Source organism: Echeneis naucrates, chromosome 17 (genome assembly GCF_900963305.1).
Source record: "Echeneis naucrates chromosome 17, fEcheNa1.1, whole genome shotgun sequence".
Lineage (NCBI taxonomy): Eukaryota > Metazoa > Chordata > Actinopteri > Carangiformes > Echeneidae > Echeneis > Echeneis naucrates.
This window is the reverse complement of record NC_042527.1, coordinates 437,501-465,329: the sequence shown is the minus strand read 5'-3', so window position 1 is coordinate 465,329 and position 27,829 is coordinate 437,501. Positions and strand designations below refer to the sequence as shown.

General features: G+C 41.4%; 1 protein-coding gene across 1 annotated transcript in view; it reads left to right on the top strand.

Annotated features, from left to right (window-relative positions):
* Positions 1 to 2,317: 2,317 nt before the first annotated feature.
* The window catches only part of rnf31 (ring finger protein 31), a 28,846-nt gene continuing 3,334 nt past the window's right edge, over positions 2,318 to 27,829 (top strand). Inside the window, exons 1-22 of the mRNA XM_029525387.1 lie at positions 2,318 to 2,386; positions 3,547 to 3,745; positions 4,277 to 4,423; positions 5,136 to 5,291; positions 5,499 to 5,555; positions 5,641 to 5,818; positions 7,118 to 7,292; positions 7,476 to 7,609; positions 8,242 to 8,414; positions 10,794 to 11,027; positions 11,125 to 11,298; positions 11,453 to 11,578; positions 11,666 to 11,851; positions 11,942 to 12,148; positions 12,229 to 12,402; positions 12,884 to 12,982; positions 13,836 to 13,925; positions 14,762 to 14,876; positions 17,038 to 17,150; positions 20,541 to 20,651; positions 21,310 to 21,358; positions 21,793 to 21,889. Coding sequence (XP_029381247.1) covers positions 3,548 to 3,745; positions 4,277 to 4,423; positions 5,136 to 5,291; positions 5,499 to 5,555; positions 5,641 to 5,818; positions 7,118 to 7,292; positions 7,476 to 7,609; positions 8,242 to 8,414; positions 10,794 to 11,027; positions 11,125 to 11,298; positions 11,453 to 11,578; positions 11,666 to 11,851; positions 11,942 to 12,148; positions 12,229 to 12,402; positions 12,884 to 12,982; positions 13,836 to 13,925; positions 14,762 to 14,876; positions 17,038 to 17,150; positions 20,541 to 20,651; positions 21,310 to 21,358; positions 21,793 to 21,889 — 2,993 coding nt within the window. The 5' untranslated portion in view covers positions 2,318 to 2,386; position 3,547. The remainder of the gene's footprint in view (positions 2,387 to 3,546; positions 3,746 to 4,276; positions 4,424 to 5,135; positions 5,292 to 5,498; positions 5,556 to 5,640; positions 5,819 to 7,117; positions 7,293 to 7,475; positions 7,610 to 8,241; positions 8,415 to 10,793; positions 11,028 to 11,124; positions 11,299 to 11,452; positions 11,579 to 11,665; positions 11,852 to 11,941; positions 12,149 to 12,228; positions 12,403 to 12,883; positions 12,983 to 13,835; positions 13,926 to 14,761; positions 14,877 to 17,037; positions 17,151 to 20,540; positions 20,652 to 21,309; positions 21,359 to 21,792; positions 21,890 to 27,829) is intronic.

The window sequence follows — 27,829 nt, the reverse complement described above, 5'->3', positions numbered from 1 at the left end:
GAAGGTGGGGGAAAAACTGTACAATATGACCAGATTTCTGTTTTGCTCTGTTTTTGTTCTTCACTTTTTTCTTGTTTTTTTCTGTTTAGTGGGCATTTTAATGTGTGAATCCTCAGGTTCTCAGGACCTTTCCAGCTTTGTGTTGTTCTCTCATTTCAGTGTCAGTCTTGTAGTTGTGTTGCAGCATTAGATTCAGACGACCTCTCACTGTTCCACCTTGCCATTTTACTTCAGTAATTGTGGAAAACAGAGGCTCCATGTTTAGTAGTATGTTCAGTCTGGTGCTGCAGCAGTGATCTGTATATGAACTGAGGAGGGGCTAATAACTATAACAAAGATGACATATTCATATTTTGACATCCAACATCCACTCAGCATCCACTGCTGTACAGCATGATTCTTTTTTCATAGGTGTTGTTACAGCAGACCAGGGTCACTCCAAATCCCTTCTTATGTAAAATAAATATGATTATGAAAATAAACGAGCATAGACCATGTGGACTTGATGCTAAAGTGACCAAATGTTCCTCTTAATCCAGTTTTAGGGTGGATGACCTAATTTTATGTGCAAAGCCTAATCTTTAAATTTGTCCAATGAACATATATACAGCTGTATACTTTTGTCAAGCAGGGCTGTCAAATATCAAACCTTCAAACTGTAAAAAAGCACTGCAGCAATGGCGTCACTACATATATTACAATGTTTTCCTCACTTACTAGCATTAGCAATGACTGATGGGACAACTGCAGTATAAAAACAGAGACTGTGTGTTTCGAAAATTGATATAGCACCAAAGCTGCTAAAGTGGAGTGAGGCCCTAAGGTCACAGTTTACAATGACAAATAGAAGTACCTCCCATGGTAATAAGAAATATACACACTGAAAAGGGGAATTTGAAGTTGCTTGAAATTTATTTTCAGATGCCACAGGCCACAGCAGTTAACCCCCCATGCTAAGAGATAATGTGGCAAAGTACACACCTGATTCCCTTGATGAAGGGATGCAGCGCCCTGGGCTGGGACAGTTTGATCAGATGTGGCTCTGCAGTACAAGAAGTGTTGGATGGACCATGCAAACAATTCTTCAACTCTTCAATGCACATCATTTCCACATTACATGTGGAGGGTACATTTCCATTTGAACATGTTGCAAAATCTCCTTGTGTTTTTGCTTTTTGATTTATACAGTTAGATAAAATACAAACATACCAACCAGACAGTATAAACCTGCTCCTCCCTCTCTCTCTCTCTCTTATTGTTTCTTTAATGTTTCACTCATCCATAATCTACTTTGATTAACAGTAGTCTGTGTGATGATTAATCTTGTTCATTATTTCTTTAAGTCAACATAATGATAGTGAATTTTAGTGACTTGGTTCAGTTACCAATATGCAAGAAAATAAATATGTTCATGTGATCTATCTGTTTTTTGTTTTTGTTTGTTTATTTTATGTTCCATATACTGGACTGCACATCTGGCCTACACAGAGCAGAGAAGAACTCTACATCCTGAATGTCAACACAGGAAGCCTTCTAACAAACAATTAGGGTTTTCTATTGGTGAAGTTATTTTTTAAGTATTATACTTAAAACCCAGGTAAGAAGAAAATATGAGCGTTTTAAGGAAACTAATACAAAAAGCAAGCAAACAAAGGTTTTTAGCATTAGACGTTTTGTTGTCAGGAAAAACTTAACTTGGAATAAAAAAGTGTTTTGTGTAGTCCTAAATCTGTAAAACCACCAGAAAGACTGCATCCGATTTATTATGTCTGAGAATCTGTGCAATTTCAGGAAAGTTTGGTTTCTGCAGCTTAAAATAATACATACACAATTCAACTCATTAAAGATTTATATTTTCTGAGGGATGGGGTTGCATTGGGAGGACCTCCATTCCGGTGAGGTCCAATTAACTCATGGTGGATGAAATATTCAACAGCCCAGTCATAATGTGAAGGCATTAGGAAACAATAATTAAAACTTAATAGAATTCTTAAAAATAATCTGACCTTAATGACTATTAATGGCAGATATGCGTCATTTCTACGGCAGACAACAGCAAAGATTTGGGTTTTAGCTGCCAGTGTACTGTACGATATCCTGACAAAGAGCAAAGTGTAAATGACGTCATACATAAAATCATAAAACGCGTCCGTTCTGTGTGGGTGACGTCACCGCCGCTGCGTCCATGTTGTGCGCGAGCACGCTTTCTTTTCGTCGGGGTGTACACAGCGTACATTGTTTCGGACGTCGGTGCTCCAGTACTGACTGCCTGGCGTGAAGGTGACCGAAGACCGTACCGGACCGCAGAGGTAGAAGCAACACCGGCAGCAGCGCAGGGTTTCACAATGTTTCAGCGTTGTGTGGTCCAGTGTAGGTGAAATCAAAGGTGGGTCTATCACTGCAGCTACAGGGCATCGGTCCCTCCATAGATAGTAACAACAAATGCAGAGGTCTCCAACCTCTGGTCTGGGGCCCTCTGGCGGGAAGGGAAAGTGTTCAAGTGGGCATCTAGTCATTTGTGGGGAAAAGATGTAGCCTACTGGGAAATAACTCATACACTTAGATCTCACAGAGGTCTAACTTGCGTGTGCAGTCTAATATTTTGAGTGCTTAGTTGGTGTACGTTTTGCAGTTGTTCTACTAAGAATCATTTCATTATGAACCACAGGTAGGCGGTAGCTCAGTTTAAATTATGATTTTGTGCGTGAAAACACCTAATGCAACGGAGAAAAGTGGGTTAGGTGAAGGCAGAGGTGTTAGTGTCAGAGGCTACTAAACACATTAACCAGCTTCTTCTTGTGTCTGACTCTAAATCACCCTTTAACCTGGCCAGGAGCTCAAACTTTGCATTGTTAGATGGGTAATATGTTTTTTTTTTTTCTCCTGTCATAATAAAAATGTTGACTCGGGTCATACATAGGCTTTTATAAAATGGTCACAAAGTATTTCAACAATTTTTTTTATAATAAATGCAAATTAAATCTGGAGGCAGATCTTTCAGTTATCTTATCTATCTTCTATGGAACCAACTTCCAGTATCGGTCCGGGGGGTGGACTCTTTAGCAATTTTCAAGACCAGGCTTCAAACTTTTTTGTATGACAGAGCTTATAGTTAAAAAGTGAAAGTCCTCTACTCTTTAGCTATGCTGCTGTAGGCCGAGGCTACTGGGGGAAGGACTGACCATCTCCCTCCCTCTCTCTCTCTCTCAATCCCAGTCCGAGGTTTCTGCCTCTTACAGGAAGTTTTTCTTTGCCACTGTCGTCAAGTGCTTGCTCATCTGGATCTGTTGGATCTCTTTAAATCATTTTATAAAGAGTTTGGTCTAGACCTGCTCTGTATTTGTTATGATTTAGCGCTATACAAATAAATCTGATGTGATTTGATTTGATTTACAAAAAAGTAGGGTGAGCTGACTGCAGGGTGGTTACCTTGCAACAAACAAACTAGCTACATTTAATCTCTTCAGTTAAATTCCTGTCTGTCTGCCTGCTTAATATTCCAAGTAACCAAATGTGAAAATTGTGTGCATCTTTTTGCCTATGCAGAATGCCGTCTCTCTCAGAACAGCTGCAGGAGGTGAGGAGTCAGGCTGAAGTGTGTCTGTACTCTGGGGGCCGGGTGGTGGAAGTACGTGCTGGGGTGATGGCCATGGCTAATCTGCCACTACCGCCATGTTCCAAATACCGGCACATCGCTGCAGAGACCATGGTCATAGAGAACAGCCTGGGCAGCAACAGAAAGGAGGTGAGAAAGAGCAAGTGCATACGCGTTATCCCCAACAGGAAATACTTGGGTTACATCTAGATGGAGACAACAGAGACTGTTCGATGTGTCCAGATGCTCCAGGTACTGGCTTTAGGTTCTCTTCACTATTTCATTTGAGCTTTCAGTGGTTCATTTCTAATGATGTAACATCACTGTAAGTTCAGCAGTTTACAGACACAGGAAAATTGTGTGATCAGGAGATCAAATAATTTAAAACATTTTAGTCTCATCTGACTAAAGCTGTTGTTAATTCTGGACTGGATTCAAGCTTATGCTAAATATTTGCTTTACTTGGTCAAACATGCATCACATGTCACAACATTGGCATCAGTAGTGGCAGCACTGCAGAGTTTAATGTTTTCTAGATTTGAAATCATCACATTATGGGAAACTGGTGATCAGTTGCACACTGACTGAAAGTCATCTCTCAGATGTTGTACATTTGTACTCTGCATGTTTCTCTTTCAGAATTAACTTGAATTATGTACACTAATCTCTCTGCTTCTTTAGACCCTTGCATCCCTCCAACGTTTGTCTACAGCTCTCAATATCCTTGAGAAGTACGGCTGCAACCTGACAAATCCCAACAGGCCCAAATACTGGAGGACTGTGAAACACAACAACCCAGTGTTCAGGGCCACTGTTGATGCTATTCAGGTGACTAACAAATTATTGAATAGTAATACACCTGAATAGATTGTACTAATCCACCTCAGCCTAACCACATTCTGATCCATCTTCAACCTGGCCTGACCCTGTTCTGACCCACCCTTAATTCATCCCAATCTACCAGTTTGCAAGCTGTCCAGACTCATCCTGCACCTGTCCTCAACCTCTGCTGACCCTGGATAAATTCCTAACCTGTCCAGACTCTTGCTGGGTCTGGAGAGTTAGACCTGTCCTCAGGTTCCAGGATTATTCATCCCCGTCTTGAATAATCATCCATCCATCTTCTACTGCTATTCCGTTTCCGGGTCGCGGGTCTGCTAGAGCCAATCTCAGCCAATGGTCCGGGTGATGGCGGAGTACACCCTGGACAGGCCGCCAGGCAATCACAGGGCCAACACACAAAGACAAACAGAGATGAATCAACCACTCACACTCACATTCAGACCTATGGACAATTTAGAGTCACCAGTTAACCTAGAGATGCATGTCTTTGGGCGGCGAGAGGAAACTGGAGTACCCCTAACCCTAACCCACGCAGAAAGGACCCAGGCCAGGAACCAAACCCGCTAACCTTCTTATTGTGGGGCAACAGTGCTAACCACTACACTGCCGTGCTGCCCCTTTCTTGAATATGTCACTTTAATTTAAGTGAAGCCCTCTTCAGTTCACATTATACCTTGTTTGTCTGGTCTTCTCCCAGGGAGGACGAGGTGTGCTCTGTCTCTATGGTTACTCAAATCAGCAGCCAGATGGGCTCAGTTTCCCTGATGATGTCACAGATCCTGATGTAGGAAGAGTTGCTGCAGTAACACTGGAGGTGATGAGTCTTAGGATGGAACTGGAACTGCTTATCAAGGTTTGATTTGTGTGTATATGTGTGTGTGTGTGCGCGTGCGCGCGGTTATCACCTGAACCCCAGTTAAAACCCCAGTTTGTCTGGTGCCTTGACATCAGAAAAGGGGTGCAGATGACAGTTGGTTGTAGTTAAACAGTGAAGGAGACCTCATCATTATGTGTATATGATGTATAGTTGGTATATTCTGGCTCTGCTCTGTAATCCCAGGAGACTCACCCCCATCCTGAATTCTATGAGAGAATCCTTCCTACACTGAGGCACAAGGTATCATCAAAATCCCCCATCACATTTGTGAACTGTTTATCACATGCTGTGTATGATGATCTGCTGTGTTGTATTCTCCTCTCAGGATGTGGGTCTCAACACTGATGCAATGGTCTACATCTCAGAGGGTCAGACCAAGTCTCTTGCCTTCCCCCTCCACCATCACTCCAACAGGGATAACAGCCACAGCCACTCCCTGTCCTCCAATCACCACAGTCTCAGGTCATTCCAGGTCTTCTCCTCTTCCACAAACAAACACCCAGGTGAACAGAAAAATTATTCTTAATCATTTTCCATCCTTTTTTTGAGGGGCGTGGGGGGATTTAAAGACAGATAGAATACGGTTGTGGTTAGAGCTGTTGCCTCACAGCAAGAAGGTCATGGTTTGTGTGAGATTTGCATGTTCTCCCTATGCCTGAATGGTCCACTACAAAGTCAATGCATGTCAGGGTTGATTAGTGACTCTCCATTGTCCATAGGCATGAGTGTGAGTGTGATTGGTTGTTGGTCTTTGTCCAGGCCTTGACTCTTCTGGATCCGGACCAAGACATTAACAGTAGATCCTTTAAGTCCTTGGAAGCTACGAGATTGAGTTGAGTGGGTCAGGGCATTTTTTGGTAGAAAAGGGGAACCCAAAATGAAATTTCTTTTTTCTTACTTTCTTATATAGTGCCAAATCATCATCATCATCAAGTTACATCAAGGCACTTTACATAGAGAGCAGGTCTATACCAAACTCCTTATAAAATGATTTAGAGACCCAACAGATCCCCCAATGAGCAAGCACTTGGTGACAGTGACAAAGAAAAACTTCCTTTAAGAGGCAGAGCCAGACTCAGGGTGGCAATGAGGGCTGCATGTCACACAAACACTGCTTCTGTTACCAATCAAGTTTTTACCCCATAAGCCCATAAAGTGGGGCAGATTTGAAACGTTTGGGTTATAAAAAGATAATTTAAAATGATGATGTAGAAGTGTGGGAGTAGCCTAACTTTTTATCACTATTAGGTTAAATGATGTAGTTGTAAATATCGATGTATGTCACCTCCGACCGTTCAGTGGGATCATTTCTCCATGAAATTGAAGGCAAATAGAAGGGACAATGAGAAAGACCCACACGTGAGTTTTTCATTGTACAGTGTTAAAATAATCATCTTCCATGTTGAAATAATGTTTTAAGGTAACTACTGGACAGTGTATTTTTAATTTTGCCACCGATTGTTTTCCCCTCTGGTGGGCGTGGCTTTCGGAGTATGACGTGTTGTGCTCTGTTCTATCTCAGGACGCCCTGAGGAGGACTTTCTTTCAGCCCAGCACTGATATTGACTCATATTACTTATGGTACTCGTACTCATCAAAATTGCTATACATGAGAGCGAGAGAGAGACAAAAGTACAAGCAAAGCATACAGATGTGCAGGAGTTTATGTCAAATGCCACTCAAAGTGCATAAGTAAATATCAGCAGTAAGTCATTGTATAGTTTGAAGTGTTCTGCACAATTCTGTTTGTTCACTACCTTTTAAGTTTTGTTCGGTGCTGTGTGTTGTTACCTGTATTTTAGAAAACTGTGGAATCTGTGGAATATTCAGAATCTCCACCCACTGCCTCACCTGCCTCCAGGGCCTCTGCTCAAAGTGTGACAGACTGTACCACTCCTACCCAGAGAGGAACAATCACCGTCGAACAACTGTCACATCATCATCGTCATCTTCATCCAAAAGCATAAGTGGTCACAGGTCAGGATCAACAGCTGTGGCAATATAAAGAAGAAACACTCTGATCCCACTGGTCAATATTTGTGAATTAGTATCAGTTGTCAATTTACTCTAGAGTCATCGAACATATTAACCTTCATAATGTAGCTGCAACATTCATCTGAGTGACAAAAGGATAACACAGTCTCTCTTCCACTGTCACAGCACCTCCACCTGGAGTTGCCTTCACTGCACTAAAGTCAACACTGTGAAGGACGCACTGTGTAAGCAGTGTGAACAGCCTCACCTGGAGTCCATCAGCTCGAAAGAAGATGAATCTCAGCCGGCCACCATTACTGGTCTGTGTTCTCTCTGGTGACATATCACCTACACTCACTACTTCTGCTGTCACTGTTCATCTGCACATCTCCATTTGCCTTTCAGGACTGAACATTTGAAAACATCAGTCACAGCGATGTCTGTGAATTATAATAAAAAAGCTTATAATAAAATCACAAATGTAAAAAAGGAGTTTTATAAAAATGATCCATGGAAAATATTTTCACTTGTTATGAAGGTATGAACAGCACGGGGACATAGTGTTTAGCACTGGTACCCCACAACAAGAAGGTTGTGGGTTTGGTTCCTGGCTTGGGGCCTTTCTGTGTGGAGTTCTGCCTGTGCTTGCGTGGGTTTCCTTGGGTACGCTAGTTTCCTCCCACTGTCCAAAAAATACATGTTTAGGTTGATTGGTGACTCCAAATTGCCCACAGGTCTTTGGATTCTGCGAGGAATCTGGACTACCCAGAGGATCTCCACGCAAGCATGTGGAGAACAGGCAAACTCTGCACAGAAAGGGCCCAGGCTCAGGAACTGAACCCACCACCCTCTTGGTGTGGGGCAACAGCACTAACCACTGTGTCTCCATGCTGTACTAGGGCAATATAATATAATAATCATCATGATTTGTCTTCATGTGTGTATCCCTCAGAGTGGCAGTGTAAGAGCTGTACCATGGTGAATGCTGCCAGTAGTATTCTGTGTGAGGTGTGTGAAAGACCTCGCTTGGCCACACGACCTCCAGTGACCCCGTCACACCCACCAATCACCCCTCCTAGACCACCAGCACCAGTGCTTGGCATGCCAGGTGATCCTGACAGCCAGGTCAGTTAACTGTGAGAGTGTATATGAAGCTTTTTTGTAATTACAGTTGACTCTGGTGGCTCACGCTGAATTACAAATCCAGACTGGATCTCCTTGCAGGTTCAGGTTTGCCAGTCCATTGAACAATCCATTGAAAGTCTTTTGTCTCTTAAAGGCAACTTTGTAAAAAACATGCACAATATAAGGCAGATTTTAGAATAAAAAAAATGTGAAATCATTGAACTAAAGCGATGAAGTAATGTCACATCGATGAGGATTAGGATAAGGTATGATGACCATCAATGATGTTAATGAAAGTTGGTCCAGTGGAATTAGAGGTCTTGAAGGAAGAGGTTACTTCATACATTAATCATCTACAGTAAAGTGTGACTACTGCATTGCTGGGTAGGAGATTTGCTTGTATTATTTTTTTCTCCTGTCATATCAAAAAATATTTCCACAGGGTGGTAAAAAGACCACCCACATTCTTTCACTACCTCTGTCTCCTCCTCACCACAGTTACTGTAACTATTTGTGTGAAACTCTGGGCAGATAAGTACCCACCTTTAAATGTATTCTTTTGCAGAGGCAATCACAGCAATCACAATTTCTTTCAGGCTTGATAAAGCACAATACATATGCTAAGTTCATGTATTTTCATCTCTCCCTGCATATTGTTCTCTTGAATTAAAAATGTGCCATTTTGCATATTTATTCAGGAAAAGGTGCTATATTTACAGTATGCAATATTTTGATTATTTTAAAGAAGCAGTACTTAATGTATACTCTCGTTTTCACATCGTTTGGGGTGGTATTAAAGTTACATGTTTTTACCCTCAAAAACTATTAGTAAATCAGACTGTTTGAGTCTAAAGGGGCGGGGGTTAAGTGTCCTCTTGTCATCCATCACCACTGTTCTATTCAGTGACCAATACCCATCTTTGGTGAGATCATGTCAACTGCATATTTAAGGGTTCTATAAACTACCATCACTTTTGGTCAAAATAATTTGTCTGACCAAACCCCTATCTCCTTCCCTTCATGGTTGCGGTCAACAGGGTCTTGCCCTGTGAATATGAGACAAAAAAAAAAAAAAACACCCCCCCCTCCAAAAAAACAACAGTACCAGCTTCATGGTTGAACTTGGTTCACTCCAGTACTTTATCCATGAGTGCACAAATGTCTGCCAGCCAGCTAAGTCTGCTCAGATGAAAACCTGTCTTTGCTGGAGGGAATTGATAAAGGTGTCTTTCATCTGAGCACTACATACTGCACTATGTAAGCGTGCCTGTGGGCAGTGGCTTTGAATTTAAACATGAGGAAAGACAACAATTCATCAGGAGGGACTCCCATCTCAAAATAGAAACAGTAATGCAGGTTACATCATGAGACTAGTACACTATATTTACAGGGAAAATAGTTGTTTAATGTATTGTGATGTTCCTGTTTGAAATCTTTTAATTATGACTTTGATAGAGGGGTTGAGTTCCAGGTGGATGTTGTCACTCCTCATTCTGCAGCTTTTCAGTCAGCTTCGATAGTCACATGGTGCAGAATGCAGATCTGTGATTGGGAGGATTGAATGTGCTTGTACATATAACCATCCATGATTGCACACATATGTACATGCAGCACACATATAGACTGTACAAAGAGTTTGTGTTCATGTAAAAGATGGAGAATGTAGTGTTGGATCAAGTCTAAGAACAGCAAACTGTTCCAGTCTTCAGGTGTGCAGTAACTGGAACCATCTTATCTGGTAGACATGCAGGAAATTTCCACCCTCGGACTTGGGAGATCTGTTTGGATGGTGAACTGACAGCATGTCTGATCTGTGATGAGGAGCCAGACCATGAAGCAGTGGGGGTCACAGTTTACCTTGGCAGACATATTTGCTTTATTTTTTTGACCCAGGTTCTCCATTTTTCTCCCACTGCCTAACGATATGCAGATTAATTTGTAACTTGACTGTTAATAGCCTGCATTTGTTAATTTTAATGTGAATGTCAATGCCCCTCCTCAACCCCTATAAGGATAAACAGAAAGATAATGGGGCAGCACAGTGGCATAGTGGTTGTTGTTAGCTGGGATTGGCTCCAGCACCCCTTGTAAATTTTGGGGTTCATCAGTTGATAAGGAGATCATACAGTGTACATACCTGCCAGCTGTTTGGGTTAGACTCTCAGGATCCTCAGAACTCCATCAGATTCTAATGCATTGTGAGGATTTACCTACTTCAGAGCCTCACCATGCCATTTTTTACACACTTTGGTTTGTTTATTTTATTTGATTTAAGGTGTGCTGTGGTGGATTTTTTTTACTTTTATAGAATTTAAGACTCTCTCCTCCACATCTATTTCTCTCTTTCCCTGTCTGGCTCTCTCCTCTCTTTTCTTGAAGTGGGTCTGCCAGTTCTGCACCTATTTGAACTACTCTCCTGCCACAGTGTGTGAGATGTGTGACCTGGCTCGTCCAGAGCCTGCCCCTCTGCCAGCTAAGCTCCGCCCTCCCTCTCCTGTTAGACGTGTCCCTGCCCTGCCAATTAAGCCCAAAGAGCGCACCCCTGAAAACATGGACTCCTGGAGGCAAACGCTGATGAAGGAGGAGGGACTGAAGCTGATTCAGCTGATAAGAGCAAGTCATTGCCATCATATTTCATCATCCCTAGGTGTACCTTTCATGTGGTGTCTGTATTATTTGTTGTATTGTTCATGTCCTGTGTATCTGTCAGGATGGGGAGAAGAAAGGCGTGAGTCCAGAAGAGGTGTACACAAGCATGAGGGTAGCTGGGGACAGCACCATCCTGCCCTGCAAGTGGTTAAAGACAGAGCTTCCTTTGCGATTAGACCAGATCAGGATGTTGGTAGCAACATCCTCTCTCCTGTCTCGCTCTGAAAAGCCCGCAGCACGATTCACAGTCAGTATTCTTCTCTCACTTTACTCCTGACAGATCACACCTTGGTGTTCCGACTGTCCCTGTCAGTCCTCTGTGAGTGAATGAGTGTCTTCTGATGCAGGACAGGCCATGTGACGCTCCTGATGAGTATGCTGGGAAGAAGGTGTACACTGCAGAGACAGAAAGTGTGGTACAGCTGTCCAGAGCAGAGGCCAAACAGGCCTGGCTGACAGCAGGTGGCGACACTGAGAGAGCTGCTAAACAGGCCCTGCGGGACAGACTTGCCAAGGTGACGTACATGTCTTGTTACAACACATGGTTGGTAATCCTTCATCAGCCATTTTTTTGTCATGATTTGTTTTCACCTTTCTCTCAGGTGAAGGAGCTTTGTGTGCTGGGCTTCAGTGATGAAGCTCGCTGCCATGAGGTTTTGAGACAAAGTGGTGGTGAGGTGAGAGGTGCCCTTGCCCTATTGCAGCGTCCATTGCTGGAGTCCTTCCACAACCGCATTTGGAGTGACAAGCCTGAGCCTCCTGTAGACATCCATCACTCTGACAAACAGGTTGAGTCCAATGGTGTTAGAAGCTCATTACTCAATACCTCAATAGCTCCTTCTGCTCGCTTATTTCATGGTTCCTTTCTCTTCCTCCAGCGTATATGTAGGAGGTTGCTGGCAGTGTACGATCTTCCTAGCTGGGGTCGCTGTGAGTTGGCGCTGTCACTGCTTCTGGAGCATAGTGCCCCCTACTCACTGGAGGATGTGGTGCAAGCTGTCCGAGAGTCCCATGACAGGGAGTTTATCAAGAGAGTGCTGGCAAAAGAGTGTCCAATCTGCCTCTCTGTCTTCCCCCACAACAAGGTAACAAGACTGAAGATAAGAGTCCTCTAACATTGGAGCAGATCTCCAGTTATTCCTTGCTTTCCTTCCCTCTCTCTCAGATGCAATCTCTCACATCGTGCCAGTGTTCCGTGTGCTGTGGTTGTTTCCAGCAGCACTTCACTATTGCTGTAAGGGACAAACACATCAGGGACATGGTGTGTCCCGTCTGCTGGGAGCCCAACATCAATGACCCAGAACACCTCAACAGCTACTTCTCCACCCTGGATATCCAGGCAAGGGAGCAGATAGAGGGAGTGAGGAGTGAGTGTTGGGGCTGGTCAAACCAGAAAATGGCACAACAAAATGAAATTGAAGTGTTGCTGGATGTTTGGTGACCAATACACCTGGAGTCACTAAACCACCGTGTCCAAGGTCCTGTAAACAATGGCCACAGCCTCAATGTGCTGCATTCAACCATCAGCATCTCACCCTAACTAGTTTTATCACACACAACTGTATCATAGAAAATTCTCATTCAAAGCTGTCTTATAGTTTAAAATCTCCTTTACAGAAATGTTAAAATGACCTCTTTCTTGAAGAGCATAATCTAGGATAAGAGGATTTTAAAGAAATGATTAATTAATTAATTAATTCCAGTGTGCCGAGTCATCTTTCTGTCCCTCAGTCAAATTGACTGGAATTATCTGAATTAATAAAAGATGCAAAAGAGTAAAATGGAAGCTGAGATTTGCTTTCCTGTTTTATCCACTTCAGCTGCGAGAGTGTCTAGAGCCAGAGGTGTACGAGTTGTTCCACAAGAAACTAACAGAGCAGGCTCTAATCAAGGACCCCAAGTTCCTCTGGTGCTGCCATGTGAGTACATGGGTCTACAACAGGTACAATGTTGAAGTGCACAAAAAGGAAGTTTGTCCAGTTAGACACGGCCAAGTGACTTAGGGATGTTTAGGTTGAAATTAGGTGCTATTAGTGTTATTGCTGTAATAGTGATGTCTCAGTCTGTTGTCCTATCTTAATCTTACATCCTCCGAAAGTAGATGAGTTTAATTACTGCTTTAAACAGAGCTAAATCCCTGCAGCTCCTGAAGGCAGCAGAACATATGCTGATAAAGAGGTCTCAGAGCATAGATATATCCTCAGAGGAAGAAGAACTAAAAGTGAAAAATGACACGTCAAAATTGTTTCTTGTGAATTTCTATCATAGTTGTACCAAGGAAGACAGTGGTGAAGTGGTTAGCGGTTCTGGGTTTGAATGTTATAATTTCACAATCAGTTTCAGAGCGATGAAGGGAGTGATGTGATTGGTTCTTCATCACCATAGCTTCTTGGTGGAGACCTCTTTGTTGCAGTTACATGAAGTAAGCAGCCTCACAGTCCAGCAAGTCTTAAGGTTTTTGCTGGTCATTGAACGGGAAAAGTTACAAAGGTTCCTGATGTAAAGTCGATGATGTACTGACTGTACATGTGGGATTCTGTGCCTGTCATTGTATTTATGTGCAATAAGTTCAGTAACAAGATCTTATCATTATAATAATTACATTTTTAATGAGAGAGCAGCTGTTTATTAAACATCAGCACAACTCAATATAGAGAATGCTTCTTCTTGCTTCTATTCAGGAGTAGAGAGGGGTGACACTTGATATTAGATAATCATAGTGTCTCTCTTCTCCCCCCCCTCTCTTCTTCTCCTTGCCACCATTCTCTTCAGTGTTCCTATGGGTTTATCTATGATGGAGACCAGCTGAAGGTTACCTGTTTTCAGTGTCGTAACAGTTTCTGTGCTCAGTGTAAAAAACCTGTGAGTATTCTGTCTGAGTTTTCATTACAGCTCTGAGTGTCTGGTTTGTTTTTACATAAACAGTCACTTCTATAACCTTATTGTGCACTTTTGTCACCACTGTCACCATGGACAGTGTAGACACACATAAACATAGTTCAATGTGGAGTTGACTGAGCTAGTAGTGGTTAGCTTATTAGTTTACTGTATTTCCTCTCATGGTGGCCTTCATACTGATAAGCTCCAGGTGTCTGTTAGAGAGATAGTTTGTTCAAATCGCTGATGCACCTGACTATTAATAAATGCCTGTTTTTGTTTTGGGGAAATAAACTATATAGTGCTGCCACATAGTGGTGTCACATAAAATAAAGTGTTGCTGTATGTAGCAGAGAATTCTGCAGAAAAAGCTGATAAACAATTTAATATTGACCAGAAAATAACTAATGATTGGAGAAAACAAAAGAAAAATATCCAGTAAATAATAATAATAATATAATTCTATTAATAAAATGTATAATAGCAGCATGAATAAATAATTAAATCATACAATTATTATCATAATAAGATTGTAACCATTTTCTGATAAAACATATATTTTTATTTTTATATATATTTTAGATATATTATAAAACTACATTTTGTACCAACAATGGCCTGCTCTCTAATAAAAGCCTGTTACGCTCTGCAGTTGAGAAACCCCCTGGCCGCTATTCAAGGAAATACAGTGCTTATCTAAAAACACACACAGCTCCCTTTGCTCCCCTTTAAAGTTGTTTCATGAGAGAAGTGTCAGGTGGTCACCTGAGGATTCGCTGTGTATATGTAGTATCATGGATGTTTGTATCTTTTCTTTGCAGTGGGAGTCTCAGCATGCTGGTCTGTCCTGTGAACAGTACCAGTCATGGAAGAGAGAAAATGATCCAGAGTATCAGAAGCAAGGTCTGGCTGGATACCTCAGAGACAATGGAATCAGTGAGCATGCACACAGACACACAGACACACACACACACAGGAACATGCACCCATGTACAGTTGTTATTCATCATGCATTGTCCACACCTGTTTTGTAAAATTGTAATATTGTAATTGTATAACCCTATAGCATGTTACCAGCTAGGTAAAGTTTGAGCCCACTGTGATGTCATCATTTGGTTTGGTTTGTGTGGTTTGCTGCTGTTCCAGTTTATCAGTGTCATCTTGGTTACTTCCCAGAAACCAAGATGAATCTAGAAGAAACCATATTTGTAGGAGAAGGTGGAGTTGAGGGGGATTGAGGGGTGGATCTGACATGCTCTGCACTCAGTACTGCCAATCACACACTAGCCTGGCCCATATTCATACCCTACCTCACGGTCTAGTTTCCTTTAAATGGAACCAGCATTGAAAAATGAAGCTCATGTTGTTTTGAAGAAGACTTGAATTAAAAATTAGGATTAGGAAATTATAAAGTCATTAGGAAAATGACTTTATAAATTAAGTGAGCAGGTGGGTAATTTTTCCATAGATTTCAATCAATCTGACTTCCCTTTGCATTCAGTGAAGCCCCTTGATGTTCAGAGCAATGGCTTCATTTTTCATCATGATGTCCACTTATAGGTGCAGTTTAAAAAGAAACAAGTTTTACACTGGATCATACTTTTTAACACACTGCCAGGGCACACTACAACCAACACTGTATTCTCCACACCAGGCTGCATTCAAAACTATGAAAATAAGCTGGGTAAGTGTTTTGCCAGTAGAGATACTTGCTCTGTTGCAGAACAGGTAAAAAAAGGCCTTTATCTCTCTTTACCTTGCTCAATTTACATATGCAATATTGGTCAAATTAATTCATGAAGGAGAATGTGTGACAAAAAGAGGATAGGCTTTCTTTTTGTCCAAAAAAATAAGATCTCAAATAAAATCTTATAATTGTCAATCTTGATTCTTGATTATGATTAATGTAATGTAACATTTATTACTTGCACTGCTGTGACAAACACTTAACATTACAGTTAACACAAAACAAAGACACACAGGAACAGGGGGGAATAATGACACAAGCTGTAGTGAGATCTGTTCTATAGGCGATGCTCCATAGCAAAGTGCAAGTTTAAATTAACAGGATTTATGTGTAGATTCTCTTTTGTGTCTGACTTTTGTAGAGGTTTAGTCAAACCAGAGTGTGGATCTTCAGTTCTGAGGCAGAAGAGTTTTTCCGATTCTTTGTTCACCATTGTCTTGCTGCTCTATCCAACTCAAAATTGTGTTAGTCGAATCAGATTTGACTGCAGAAAATTTCAGCTATTCATTACTTCTTTTTTTTTTTACATAGACCATCTGGCAATGAGAAAATCCATTGGCATTAGTTTAGGTGATAATCTCAACCATATTAACATAGTCAAATGCATCAGTGTCTTGTACATATTTTTCATCTTTTAAAATTGATGCACATGATGCATGTTTTGAACTTTGGCCTACTGTATGTGCTGACATGTCAAGCTACAGCAGTGCACATTTATTTTTGTCAAAATCAAGCTTTTATAGATTACTATATTTCACTTTAAACATTAAAAATAACATATGAACAAATAGTGTTCATACTGTTGAAATTAAATTCATAGAATTACATTCTATGAATGTAAATTTTTTTTAGCAAGCATGCCCACTAGCCCTGCTAAAATGTTCTCCTTATGAATAATTCTCATTGAAAAGTTACCCTGAGTATTTTTGGCAGCGTTTACATGTTTTATCCTGTCATTGTAATGCACAAAAAAAAAAAAAAGACACTGCTAGACTTGAAGAATCTCTGATAGAAAGGTCCCCAACAGATCATTTGACTCAATGCAAAAACTACATTTTACTAGTTCTGATTCTTTGCTGTAATCAGCCAGAAAAACAGATGCATTCATTGGTTATGTGATTCTTCTTGGACTAGGTAATTATCCTGCTCTCTGATCCTCTCCTGGTTTGTCCTCAGCACACAGTGATTTGTCCCAGTCTTCCCAGTCATTCGGCTTGCCTTCAGTGCGGCCTTCCCAAACGGAATAAATTGTCTCCTCACTCATATATGAGCTGAAACTCTCTCTGTTTTTCTCACCCCTATCTGTCTCACTTCTTTCATCTCATGCCCCCTCACCCTACGCACCCCCAGCCTGTCCTAACTGCCGCTTCCAGTATGCACTGTCCAAAGGAGGCTGTATGCATTTCTGCTGCTCACAGTGCCGTTATCAATTCTGCAGCGGCTGCAACAACCCTTTCCACACTGTAAGTCCCTGTGCTCATTACAGCCAAGTAATTGTATGTTGATTACTATGTTTAGCAATAGCTTTAATTCTATCAATCCAAGTTTTATATTCTGAATTGTAACAAACTAATTAAAACTGGCACAATTATGAACAGAAAAAAATAATAGAGGAAACAGAATGTGGAAATAATGGCCAAAGCAGTGGTGTAGCCTATGCGGTACTCTCACAAATACTCTACTGCCTTAGACTAATGGGAGAGAGAGAACAGGAGCAGGAGAAGTGCAGATGCATTAGAAATACGAGCAAAACATACATATGTAAGGAGGGATTGAAGCCTGGTACCACTAAATGTGCACTAGAAAATATTAGAAGTCGGTCAAAATAGGACTTTTAGCAGTAGTAACAATGGGAATTGATTAGTGGTGTTTAATGATAACTAATGGTAGCTATTGTAGCAGCAGTTATTGAGCAGGAGCATGGAGCAGAGATAATTCACCACCTGTAGGACGGGGACAGGAAGGGAAAGGAAAGGATGGAAAAAAGTTAGTGAAATGAAAGGTTATGATATCGATACATGGGGGAGAGAGAAAGCAGCAGGCTAGGCTAAATGAAGTATAACTAAAGAAACAGTAATCAAACTTAAGCTTTTTAACTGTAGGCTTTGTCATTGAGGAAGGTTTTAAGTCTCATTTTGAAAGTTGCGTGAGAGTCCACCCTGGAAGATACTGTGTTTGGGTTTGCTCCAGGCAGCAAAGTGACCTACTGGGACAATAAGGTCGATTGTCTATTATAATAAGGTCAATAAAACTATGAGCTCTCTGAGATATGATGGAGTTTGGTTACTAAAACCTTTGTTTGGTAGGAGAAGGATTTTAAATTGTATTCTGAATTTTACTGGGAGACAATGAAGAGAAGCTAATGCAAGAGAAAAGTGATCTCTTTTTCTAGTACCTGTTAATACTTGTATAGCAGCATTATGCATCAAGTGAGGCCTTTTCAGAGAAATGCTGGAACATGGGCATGTAGGAAATGAATCACACTAGTCAATTCTAGATGTAACAAATGCAGGCACTAGTTTTTCTGCATCGTCTTGATTTATGGTGTTTCTGATTTTCGGAATATTGTTCAAGTGAAAGAAGGCTGTCCTACAGACTTGTTTTATCTGAGGGACAAAGGACATGTCCTGGTCAAAAATTACTCCAAGATTCTGACTAGCTGATTCGTTTAATTTGGCTTTATAGACAAGTATAACTGAGTATCATCTGCATAGCGATGAAAACTGATAACTAATATTGCCTAAATTAAGCATATATAGGGTGAAAAGGATTGGTCCAAATACAGAACCCTGTGGAACTCTTATGAATAACTAAAGTGAAATTGTTGCTACAACACCTGCTGCATTTTGTAATGGATTACTGCCAATGGTGGATAAGAGCTGATTAATTTTGTCTCTGAATTTCTGAATTTAACAAATGTATTTGTAAAAAAGCCCATAAAATCAGCAATGGAATCAAAGGTTCAACTGAGCTATGACTCCCTGTCAGCCTGGCTACAGTGCTGAAGAGAGACCCAGGATTGTTCTTGTTTTCTTCTATAAATAAAGAATAGTAAGCACTTCTGGCATTTCCAAGAGCTTTTTTTTTTTATGTTTTTAAGCTTACTTCCCATATTTTGTCCACATCACTGGACCACCATTTCCTTCTTTAAAGCACAATTTTAGAGCTATACCACAGAGCCAGCCTCCCCTGTTTCAATACTTTCTTTTTCAGGGGATTAACAATAACATTTAAACACAGTGAAACCACAGTACTTTTCACAAAGTTATCAACCTGTGTAGGGTGGAAGCCACTGTAGAAAATGATGACTGAATATTCTCCTTAGATGTTGCCACAGCATTTTCAGTTGAACGTCTGCTATTGCTGAATTTATTCCCAGATGCAATGAGTTATTGGAAATTAAAAAATTTTCAGGCAATCGTTGGACAGAAGAAGGTTTTGAGGAAATATTATTAAAATGTCAATTTCGATGCCTTATGTTAAAACAAGATCAAGGGTATGTCTGATAGCCTCAAGAATTCTACTTCGTCACCAGGTTTCCTCCACTCCACAGTAGATTTGCCACAATTCTTTTTACATTTGTGCCATTTCACTCTTAGCGCTGCCTAGCAGTAGGTATCCTTGCTTTCCTACTTTCTGTCATTTCTTGGCTTTTCTCCATTTTATCTGTGATCACACCACTGAATTAAAAAATGTTGTGGGTCAATGATAACTATGTATATGAAACAAAAGCAGAGCATGTAGTATAATGCAATTGAAATATATTAAACAAACCTTTGATTACTCAAATAATCATTTCAACCCTAGTTCAGTTCCATCCATACCCTTGAATTAATATGTGTGTTTTTTTTACCTGGCAGATACTGCTTTTGCAGGTTACCCATCAGGTACTTGTGAATATCGAGACCCGTTGCAGAACTCTGCCCTATACCCCAGACCCAAGGCAGACATGGTATAGCATCATGTTCCTAGCCTATAATTTATAATATTCTTATTACTTGTATATTCCAAACTCTAGACAATATTAAATTTCATACTATATTATACAATATTGAATATTGGTAACAAGGCAAGGCTGACCCCATTAATATTTAATTAATTCACTTAGATTTTGGGCTGAAGGTTAAGTGTTTATATGATGAATATAATTAATTGTCCTCATCATTGAAATCACTATACATAATGTCTAATATCTGCATAAATCTGCAGTCTATAATTCACACAGTCTGCATAAGAATTTTTTGTATCTTCAGAAAAATCCAGCAATAGTGCTGGTTGTATAAGGAACTCAACGAAAAAGAATGTTAAAATTAGTATTCTTTGACTATTAGTATTAGTATTCTAATTTTTTGATAGCCTTTTTTGTTGCTTTTCCATTTGAAATTTGAAAAACCGTGATGTTTTTTTTTTTTTTTTTTACATTGAAGTTGGCAGGAGGATATGGTTTAAATTGGCAGATTTATTATACTCACGTGGAGAGCAGGTGAATGATTATGTTCATCATCATCAGATTACACAGAATTAAAATCAAGCATCAAAAGAGGACAGACAGTTCATTTATTCATTCATTCATCTATCTTCTATCACATATTTGTTTTCGGGTCACAGGGGTTGCTAAAGTCAGTCCTAGCTAACATTATGTGTGGGTGGGTGCACACTGGAGGACTGAAGTCGCAGGGCCAACACATAGAGATAGACAGATAGAGACGAGCCACCACTCACACATATACTCAGATCTACGGGCAATCTAGAGCCACCAATCAACTTAAACATGCATGTCTTTGGACACGTAAGGGAACCGGATTGCCCAGAGGAAGAGAATGGTTAATGATGAATATGTTACATTACATCAGACATGTGCTGTGGACGAGTGCAGTGTGTCTGGACTACATGCCCATCATCCTAGAGACTGCCTGTTCTATCTGAGGGACTGGGAACCATCCAGACTGCAGGCTTTACTCCAGGTACAGACACACACACACACACACACACACACACACACACACACACACACACACACATACATACACACACATATAGGTACAATACAGGGGATTTTATAGTTTGTGTTGTCTGAAAAACATGACCTCACTCTGAGCTCTCAAAAAACAGAATTATGAAGTGTTGGAAGGAGAAATACACAGTCTTATTATATATTATTACCTTTCTTGAGGTAGATGTACTTTTCACTGCGACAACATTCTATGAAAATACATTCATTCGTTCATTCATCTTCAACCACTTCACTTTCTGCGTCAACAGGGTCTATGAAAATGATGTCAGTAACATTAAGGTCCCTCAGTTGGTGAACTATAGCAGCCAACACTGAACAAATCCCAAGAAGCATTTAAGAAAACACAACAAAAATTGAAGTGTGAAATAAAAAAACAGGACCTGCTAGAAACAGGGGGACCTAAAGTAGCTCCTCCCACTTCATACCTGTATAAAGAAAATGTTGTCATTAGTGAGAGCTTACTTGCGTCTAGTATTTCTGTTGTGTCCACAGTATCACAAAACAGACATGGTGTATTTGCCTGCTCTTTTCAGTCAATTTGTATTCACCTGTGTTTACTCTCCAGTGACCAGTGTGTAACCAGTGTTCTTGCTTTCTTTGTGACTCAGAATAATGACGTATCCTACAACACTGAGCCCCCTCCTGGAACTCAGACAGGTGGGTCAGGACACCAGGCACAAGTTTGTCTTCAGTGAGTTCGACCTGGGGGCATGAATCTGAACTGTTAAAACAAATCTAGGGCAATGATTCTCATATGGAATGCCATATGAGATGATCACAAGATGAAGCCAATGATAATAAATTAATTCACAATAAATGATGCAACCACACAACACTGTGTATTGGAGTTGTTAGTACATCTAGAGGTTTTTGTGTGTGCTGAGGAACCTAATGAATGAGAGAGAGAGAGAGAGAGAAGGAAACCAGAGAGACAACCTCTAAGAGGGTCAGAAACACTTTAGATTGGTGAGGGGTCAGTTAGGTTTTATTATCAGAAGAGTTTAATCATGGCATAAGCTCCAGTTATACTCAGTGCAGATGTCATGCTAAATGAGCATCACATTTGTATGTTTGTCTTTCTATTTCCTCAGACCTGTGTGGAGTGATAGAGCAGAAGGATGAAGGAGGGCAGCAGCCAGATTCAGCCTGTGGAGCTCAGACCCAGCATGGACATGCTGGACTGTGCGAGTATGATGCTTTATTCAGTGCTGCTGCCTCTCTCTGTAACCATGGCAACATCTTGTGTCCAAAACCCCTGGATTACCCAAAGGCCATTTGTGCTTCACCTGTGTCTACCCCTTTGACCAGTCATGCTTCCCTCACACACATTCCTGTGTCAGAAAACGATCACCTTGTGTTTATTTATTTATAGTCAGTATGTGCTACTTCACCATCAATAACGGTAGGTCAAAGGCTGAATTTAAAGTTTTTCCATTATAATGTATGCAAAATATGGCCATCATAAATAATTTTACATGGGGTTTATTAGAAAGCAACAAATTAGTAAATTTATGGTGAAATGTCTTTTATGGTCATGTATAACTAAGTACTGCTCTTCACAATCAGAATTAATTTGTCACTCCCTTCAGTCTGTGTAAGAATTAGAATACAAAACCTCTACAGGTCATTCTGCAGGTCACATTTAGACACAACAAAATATACATTTTACTCCTGATATCACAACGTAAAAACATGGACAGAGAGTAGCATTAATAACTTCGATAAGTGTAGATTTTTTTAAAGAGTACTTGCATGCAAAATAAAATTTTACTTCAATTGATAAAGCCACAACATTTGGATGGGTGTAACAATTCATCCACTAAATCGATTAATCGATCTAATTAATCTTGTGTGGAGTGATCATCTCATATGGCATTCCATATGAGACTTTTGGCCTAGACTGTATATTCCTGTCATCCAACTGCATTGATCTGTGCTAGGCAAATTGGCATTCTGGATGAATTTAGAGTAAACACAAAAACTTGTGCAACAAAAAATGGACCAGACTCAGTGATTAACTCCCTTACAACAAACTTTGCCCTGCCTATGTGCCCTACAGACAATATCTAACTAGGCCAGTGAGCAGTGATAGAACATGTCTTTGGGGTCATCAGGTGGGAACCTCCTTTCACCTCCTACACCCCCTAATGACATATATTGATTAAAAATCGTGGTAAAGGATCAATTTTCATTGATATTTGGAAACTGCACATTGGATTTAAGCACAAAAACTGTATGGATGTGTGTGTGTTTGTTAGTTTTTAGTACTTTAGACAAGTTAAACGTTACTCGATTCAGTCTGCCTGCCTGTGATTACATTGGCATGCGCCAACAGCAGTGCGAAACTGCGAAGCGTTTTGCAACAAAATGTTGGGCACTCAAAGTATCCCACAATGCATCGGGAAAGTAGTGAATATCCGATGGTCACTAACCCAAGCATGATATCCCATGATGCATTGCGCTCACGGCACAAATGGCAATTCCAGCAGAATAGTTTATTTTATCGGAAATTCAAGTAGCATTAGATTACAATTAAAACATGTTACCTAAGAGCCAAGAGAATAGAAAATAAAAATATAATTAAAGAAGACCAACTACAGTACAGTGCAAGATTATCAAAAGCCTTTAACAAAATGCAGTGATAAACAAAGAAGTTTTTTTTTTCTGACTTTAGCTGTGAGTTGGGTACGTTTTTAATTGTGCGACAGCGATTATGCAATTAACAGCGCCAAAAGGTAATGTCTGAAAACGACTGTTCATTTTGGGAATGAGTTCACTATATAGTCCACTACATTCATCCCCCTATAGAGGGAGTAGAGAGTGATGGGTTGGTTTCGGACACAGCCTCAGCATGACAACAAAACGCAGCATGGTGGATGGTGGAGGAGACGGTGAGAAAGAAATTTACAAGCCATCTTTTCGATCCAGTGCGTGGAAACATTTTGGCTTTTGCAAAGACAGGGGTGTTCTAAATAAGTTGGTTGTTTATAGAATATGTAGAAACCAAATAAAAAACCACAGAAACACACTGAATCTTTCCAACCATCTACTAAGGGGCCATGGGATTAAACAAAACGCTGACAGTCCAGGCACCTCTCCTGAAGAAATGTTGGTTGAACTTTATATTTGATATTACTATTGTACTCTTTTTATGTTGAAAACAAAAGCAGAAGTAGCAGATAAAGCTACTGTGAATTCAACCTGAAGAAATGTTGGTTGCACTTTATTGTGTACTGTTTATATTGAAAATGAGAGCAGAAGGTTAACGCTAATGCATTTGCCATTAATTGTTGTTTACCTGTATATGATATCCATAATGAATTTAACCCGGTTAAAACAGGGATCTCTGAAACTTCACCTGCACTGCCCAGTATCTAGGTATTTATTTCAGAATCACACTCAGTAACGGCAGCAGAAACTCTTAGTTCGGGGAGCGGGTGGGGGCTTACAAATTTTAACTGTCTGTTAGTCACACATAGACACACACACACTAGCTCTCTAGTCTGCACACATGATCAATCACTCACACACGCAGCCCCTCTGTGCTCTTGCGGGAGGGTTGGGATGTCTGCGGATGAGCTGTCAGACCATTCTGGTTACAGCTGCTTACAGTATTTTTATTTTTGCTTGGGGGGGCTTAGAGGGGGTAAGACTTTTTGAGGGGGGGCTTAAGCCCCCCCTAGCCACCCCTCCCACCATCAGTGGTCACACTGGTTGAATTTTTCGCTATAAAGTTACTGAATTGATTTTTAAGTCATTGTGTGGATCGAATATCAAATCATTCTAAATTAACCAAGATGGGCTTTGAATCAAATTGGGAACCATGACTTGTGATTCAAATCGCTGTTAAAGTGAATCGTTACACCCCTAATTCTTTGTCATCTGCTACACCTAAAGGTTTTCTCATCAGGACGAATAGAAGTTCCATGTTAACATTATGGTGTTCTACTTTTAAGGTTGAGAACTTACTAACATGGTGGTTTATTAGTATTCAGTGTGTGAACACACTAACATGGTGAGGTATTAGTATTCAGTGCGGAAACATACAAGCATGGTGGTGGACAGCATCCTGTGTGTTTTCATGTGAAAATGTTAGATATTACCTTTGAGACTATACAGTAGCTCTAAGGTGTGTGTCAAAATAATTCATCTCTTTTCACTGAAGCTTTCTATTGAGATCTGACTCTATTATAGCTTAGAGGATGCCAGTGACTGGGAGATGCAGGTGGATTTAGGAGGAAAGCTTGTTGTTCCCCAGGAAATAGCCTGCACAAAGCTAAGGCCTGATATAATTTTGTGGTCGAGGAGTAGAATGAGAGTATATTTCATAGAGCTGACTGTGCCGTGGGATGATTCAGTTGAAGAAGCATATGAAAGGAAAAAGCTCAGGTATGCAGATCTAGGTAAGGATGCTGAGCAGCGAGGATGGAAGGTTAGGATTTGTCCAGTGGAAGTAGGATGTAGAGGGTTTGTAGCCAGATCTGTTGTTGCTTTGTTGAGGGAGTTAGGAGGAAGGGGACAGAGGGTGAGGAAAATAGTCAAAGAAATGTCAGCTGAGGCCGTAAGATCCAGTCAGTGGATTTGGATTAGAAGAAGTAATAGTAGCTGGGGGTCCAGCAGGGGGAGCTCTTAAGATAGAAAGACTCTTTGGAGAAGCAGAGGAAGAAATCCAGGAAGAGGAAGTGTATTTAAGTGGAGGGTGTGGCCTGTTTGAGCCTCTTTGAGACCATGCGGTTAGTCCAGGTGAGTTGGCCTGTATTGGTTTGATTTGGTTTGATTATAGGACTGTTCAGGTGAATTTGGTTGCTGAATCTGCAAGTGTAGCTTGTGTAGTTTGTCCTCCACCTCCTGCACCCTCTATACTTTTATGCCCCCTACCCGAACCAGGGTCTGTATCCCCACCCCGCTTTCACTGGTGCAGTCAGTGAGAGGTCAGAGTAGTTGACAGTAGTGCTGTTTGAGATAGTTGTCTTTGTGTTAGGAGCGGTGATGGCTGGCATTAGGGGGGTGACCTTGGGATGTCAGTGATCCCTGTTTAGCCTCCTGGAAGTGTCATGGGACTAACTAGATGAAAGGAGGTTCCCACCTGATGACCCCAAAGACATGTTAGCTATCACTGCTCACTGGCGTAGTTAGATATTATCTGTAGGGCACATAAGGCAGGGGAAAGTTTGTTGTAAGGGAATTAATCACTGAGTCTGGCCCATTTTTTGTTGCACAAGTTTTTGTGTTTACTGTAAACTATCAAAATCACATGAAGCTGATATCCAAAGCTTTATTTCACTGCTTCTAAATTTGATTCACATGTTGAAACATGCAGGAAAGCTGCACAGCCTCCCTGGTTGTTGACGTGCATTGGGGTTTGCTGTGTTGTGGTATGTTGGAGTTGGAAAATCTGCCATGGAAACTGCTCTGTGGGAAGGGCATTCTGATATATGGGAGCACTTTCTTGATTTCACTGTATAAGATTGAAACAATTTTTGCTGTTGTTGATTAACCAAATATTTAAGACTGGCAGGCCCAAAACCACTAAGATTCTCAACAAAGTAATAATTGAATCTTTCTGCATTTGTTAAAGAATTTTAACTGTGAAATACAAATAGACCTATAATCCTGCATTGAAACTATATCTGATCCCAAAGAATCAGTATCCCTCCATCTTTATCCACTTATCCGGGGTTGGGTCGCGGGGGTAGCAGCTTCAGTAGGGAGCCCCAGACTTCCCTTTGCCTGGCTACATCGATCAGCTCTGACTGGGGTATCCCGAGGCGTTCCCAGGGCAGAGTGCAGATATAATCTCTCCACCTGGTCCTCAGTCAAAGACTCATCCCAGCCCCTTTAAACTCAGCTGCGAACCTGTCCAGTGAGAGCTAAAGGTCACAGACCGGTGGTGCCAACAGCACCACATCATCAACAAAGACTAACGATGCAATCCTGAGCCCCCCAAGCTACAACCCCTCTCCTCCCTCTCCTACGACTAGAAATCCTGTCCATGAAGATCATGAACAGGATCGGTGACATGGTGCAGCTCTGGCAGAGGCCAACCCTCACTTGAAACAAGTCCGACTTACTGCCGAATACCCGCACACAGCTCTCACTTTGGGTGTACAGAGATTGGATGACACTCTCACCCCATACTCCCACAGCACCCCCCACAAAAACTCCCACTGGACCCAGTCATATGCCTTCTCTAGGTCTACAAAACACATGTAGACCAGGTGGGCATATTCCCAGGCTCCCTCCAGGATCCTCACTAAAGAGAAGAGCTGGTCCCTTTTTAAAACATGGGACCACCACCCTGGTCTGCCACTCCTTCAGCACTGCCACTGACCCCCACGCAACGTTGAAGAGGTGTGTCATCCATGACAGCCAACACCAAGAGCCTTCAGCATTGCAGGTCTGATCTCGTCAATCCCTGAGGCTTTGCCACTGTGGAGTTGTTTGACTACCTCAGTGACTCCCCTCAGGGAAATTGACAATGACTCCCCATCATCCTCCAGCTCTGTCTCAGCCCCAAGGGTTAGGTACATCAGGTTCAGGAGTTCCTCAAAGTGTTTTTTTCCACTGCCCAACAACCTCCTCATTTGAGGTTAGCAATGTTCCACCCTTGCTGTGCACAACTCAGATTATTCCCTGCTTTCCCTGCCTGAACTGCCGCACAGTCTTCCAGAACAACTTTGGAGTCAACCGAAAGTCTCTCTCCATGTCCTCTCCGAGCCTCTTCCATACCCGCTGCTTTGCCTCCACCACCACCGAGGCCTGGCCCCTCAGGCCCATCGGTACCTTTCAACAGCCTCCGGAGTCTCTTGGGATAGCGTACACCGGATGGCCTCCTTCTTCAGTCAGATAGCTTCCCTGACCACCAGTGTCTGAGGGTTGCCATCACATGAGGCACCCAAGACCTTGAGACCACAGCCCTCCACTGCAGATTTGGCAATGGAGGATTTGAACATCGATCACCCAAGCTCGATGCACCCAGCCTCCACAGGGATGTTGGAAAATCTCTTCCGGAGGTGGCAGTTGAAAACCTCCGTCACAGGGGGCTCCTCCAAATGTTCCCAGTTCACCCACACTACATGTTTGGGCTTACCAGGTCCGTCTAGAGGCTTCCCCCACCACTTGATCCAA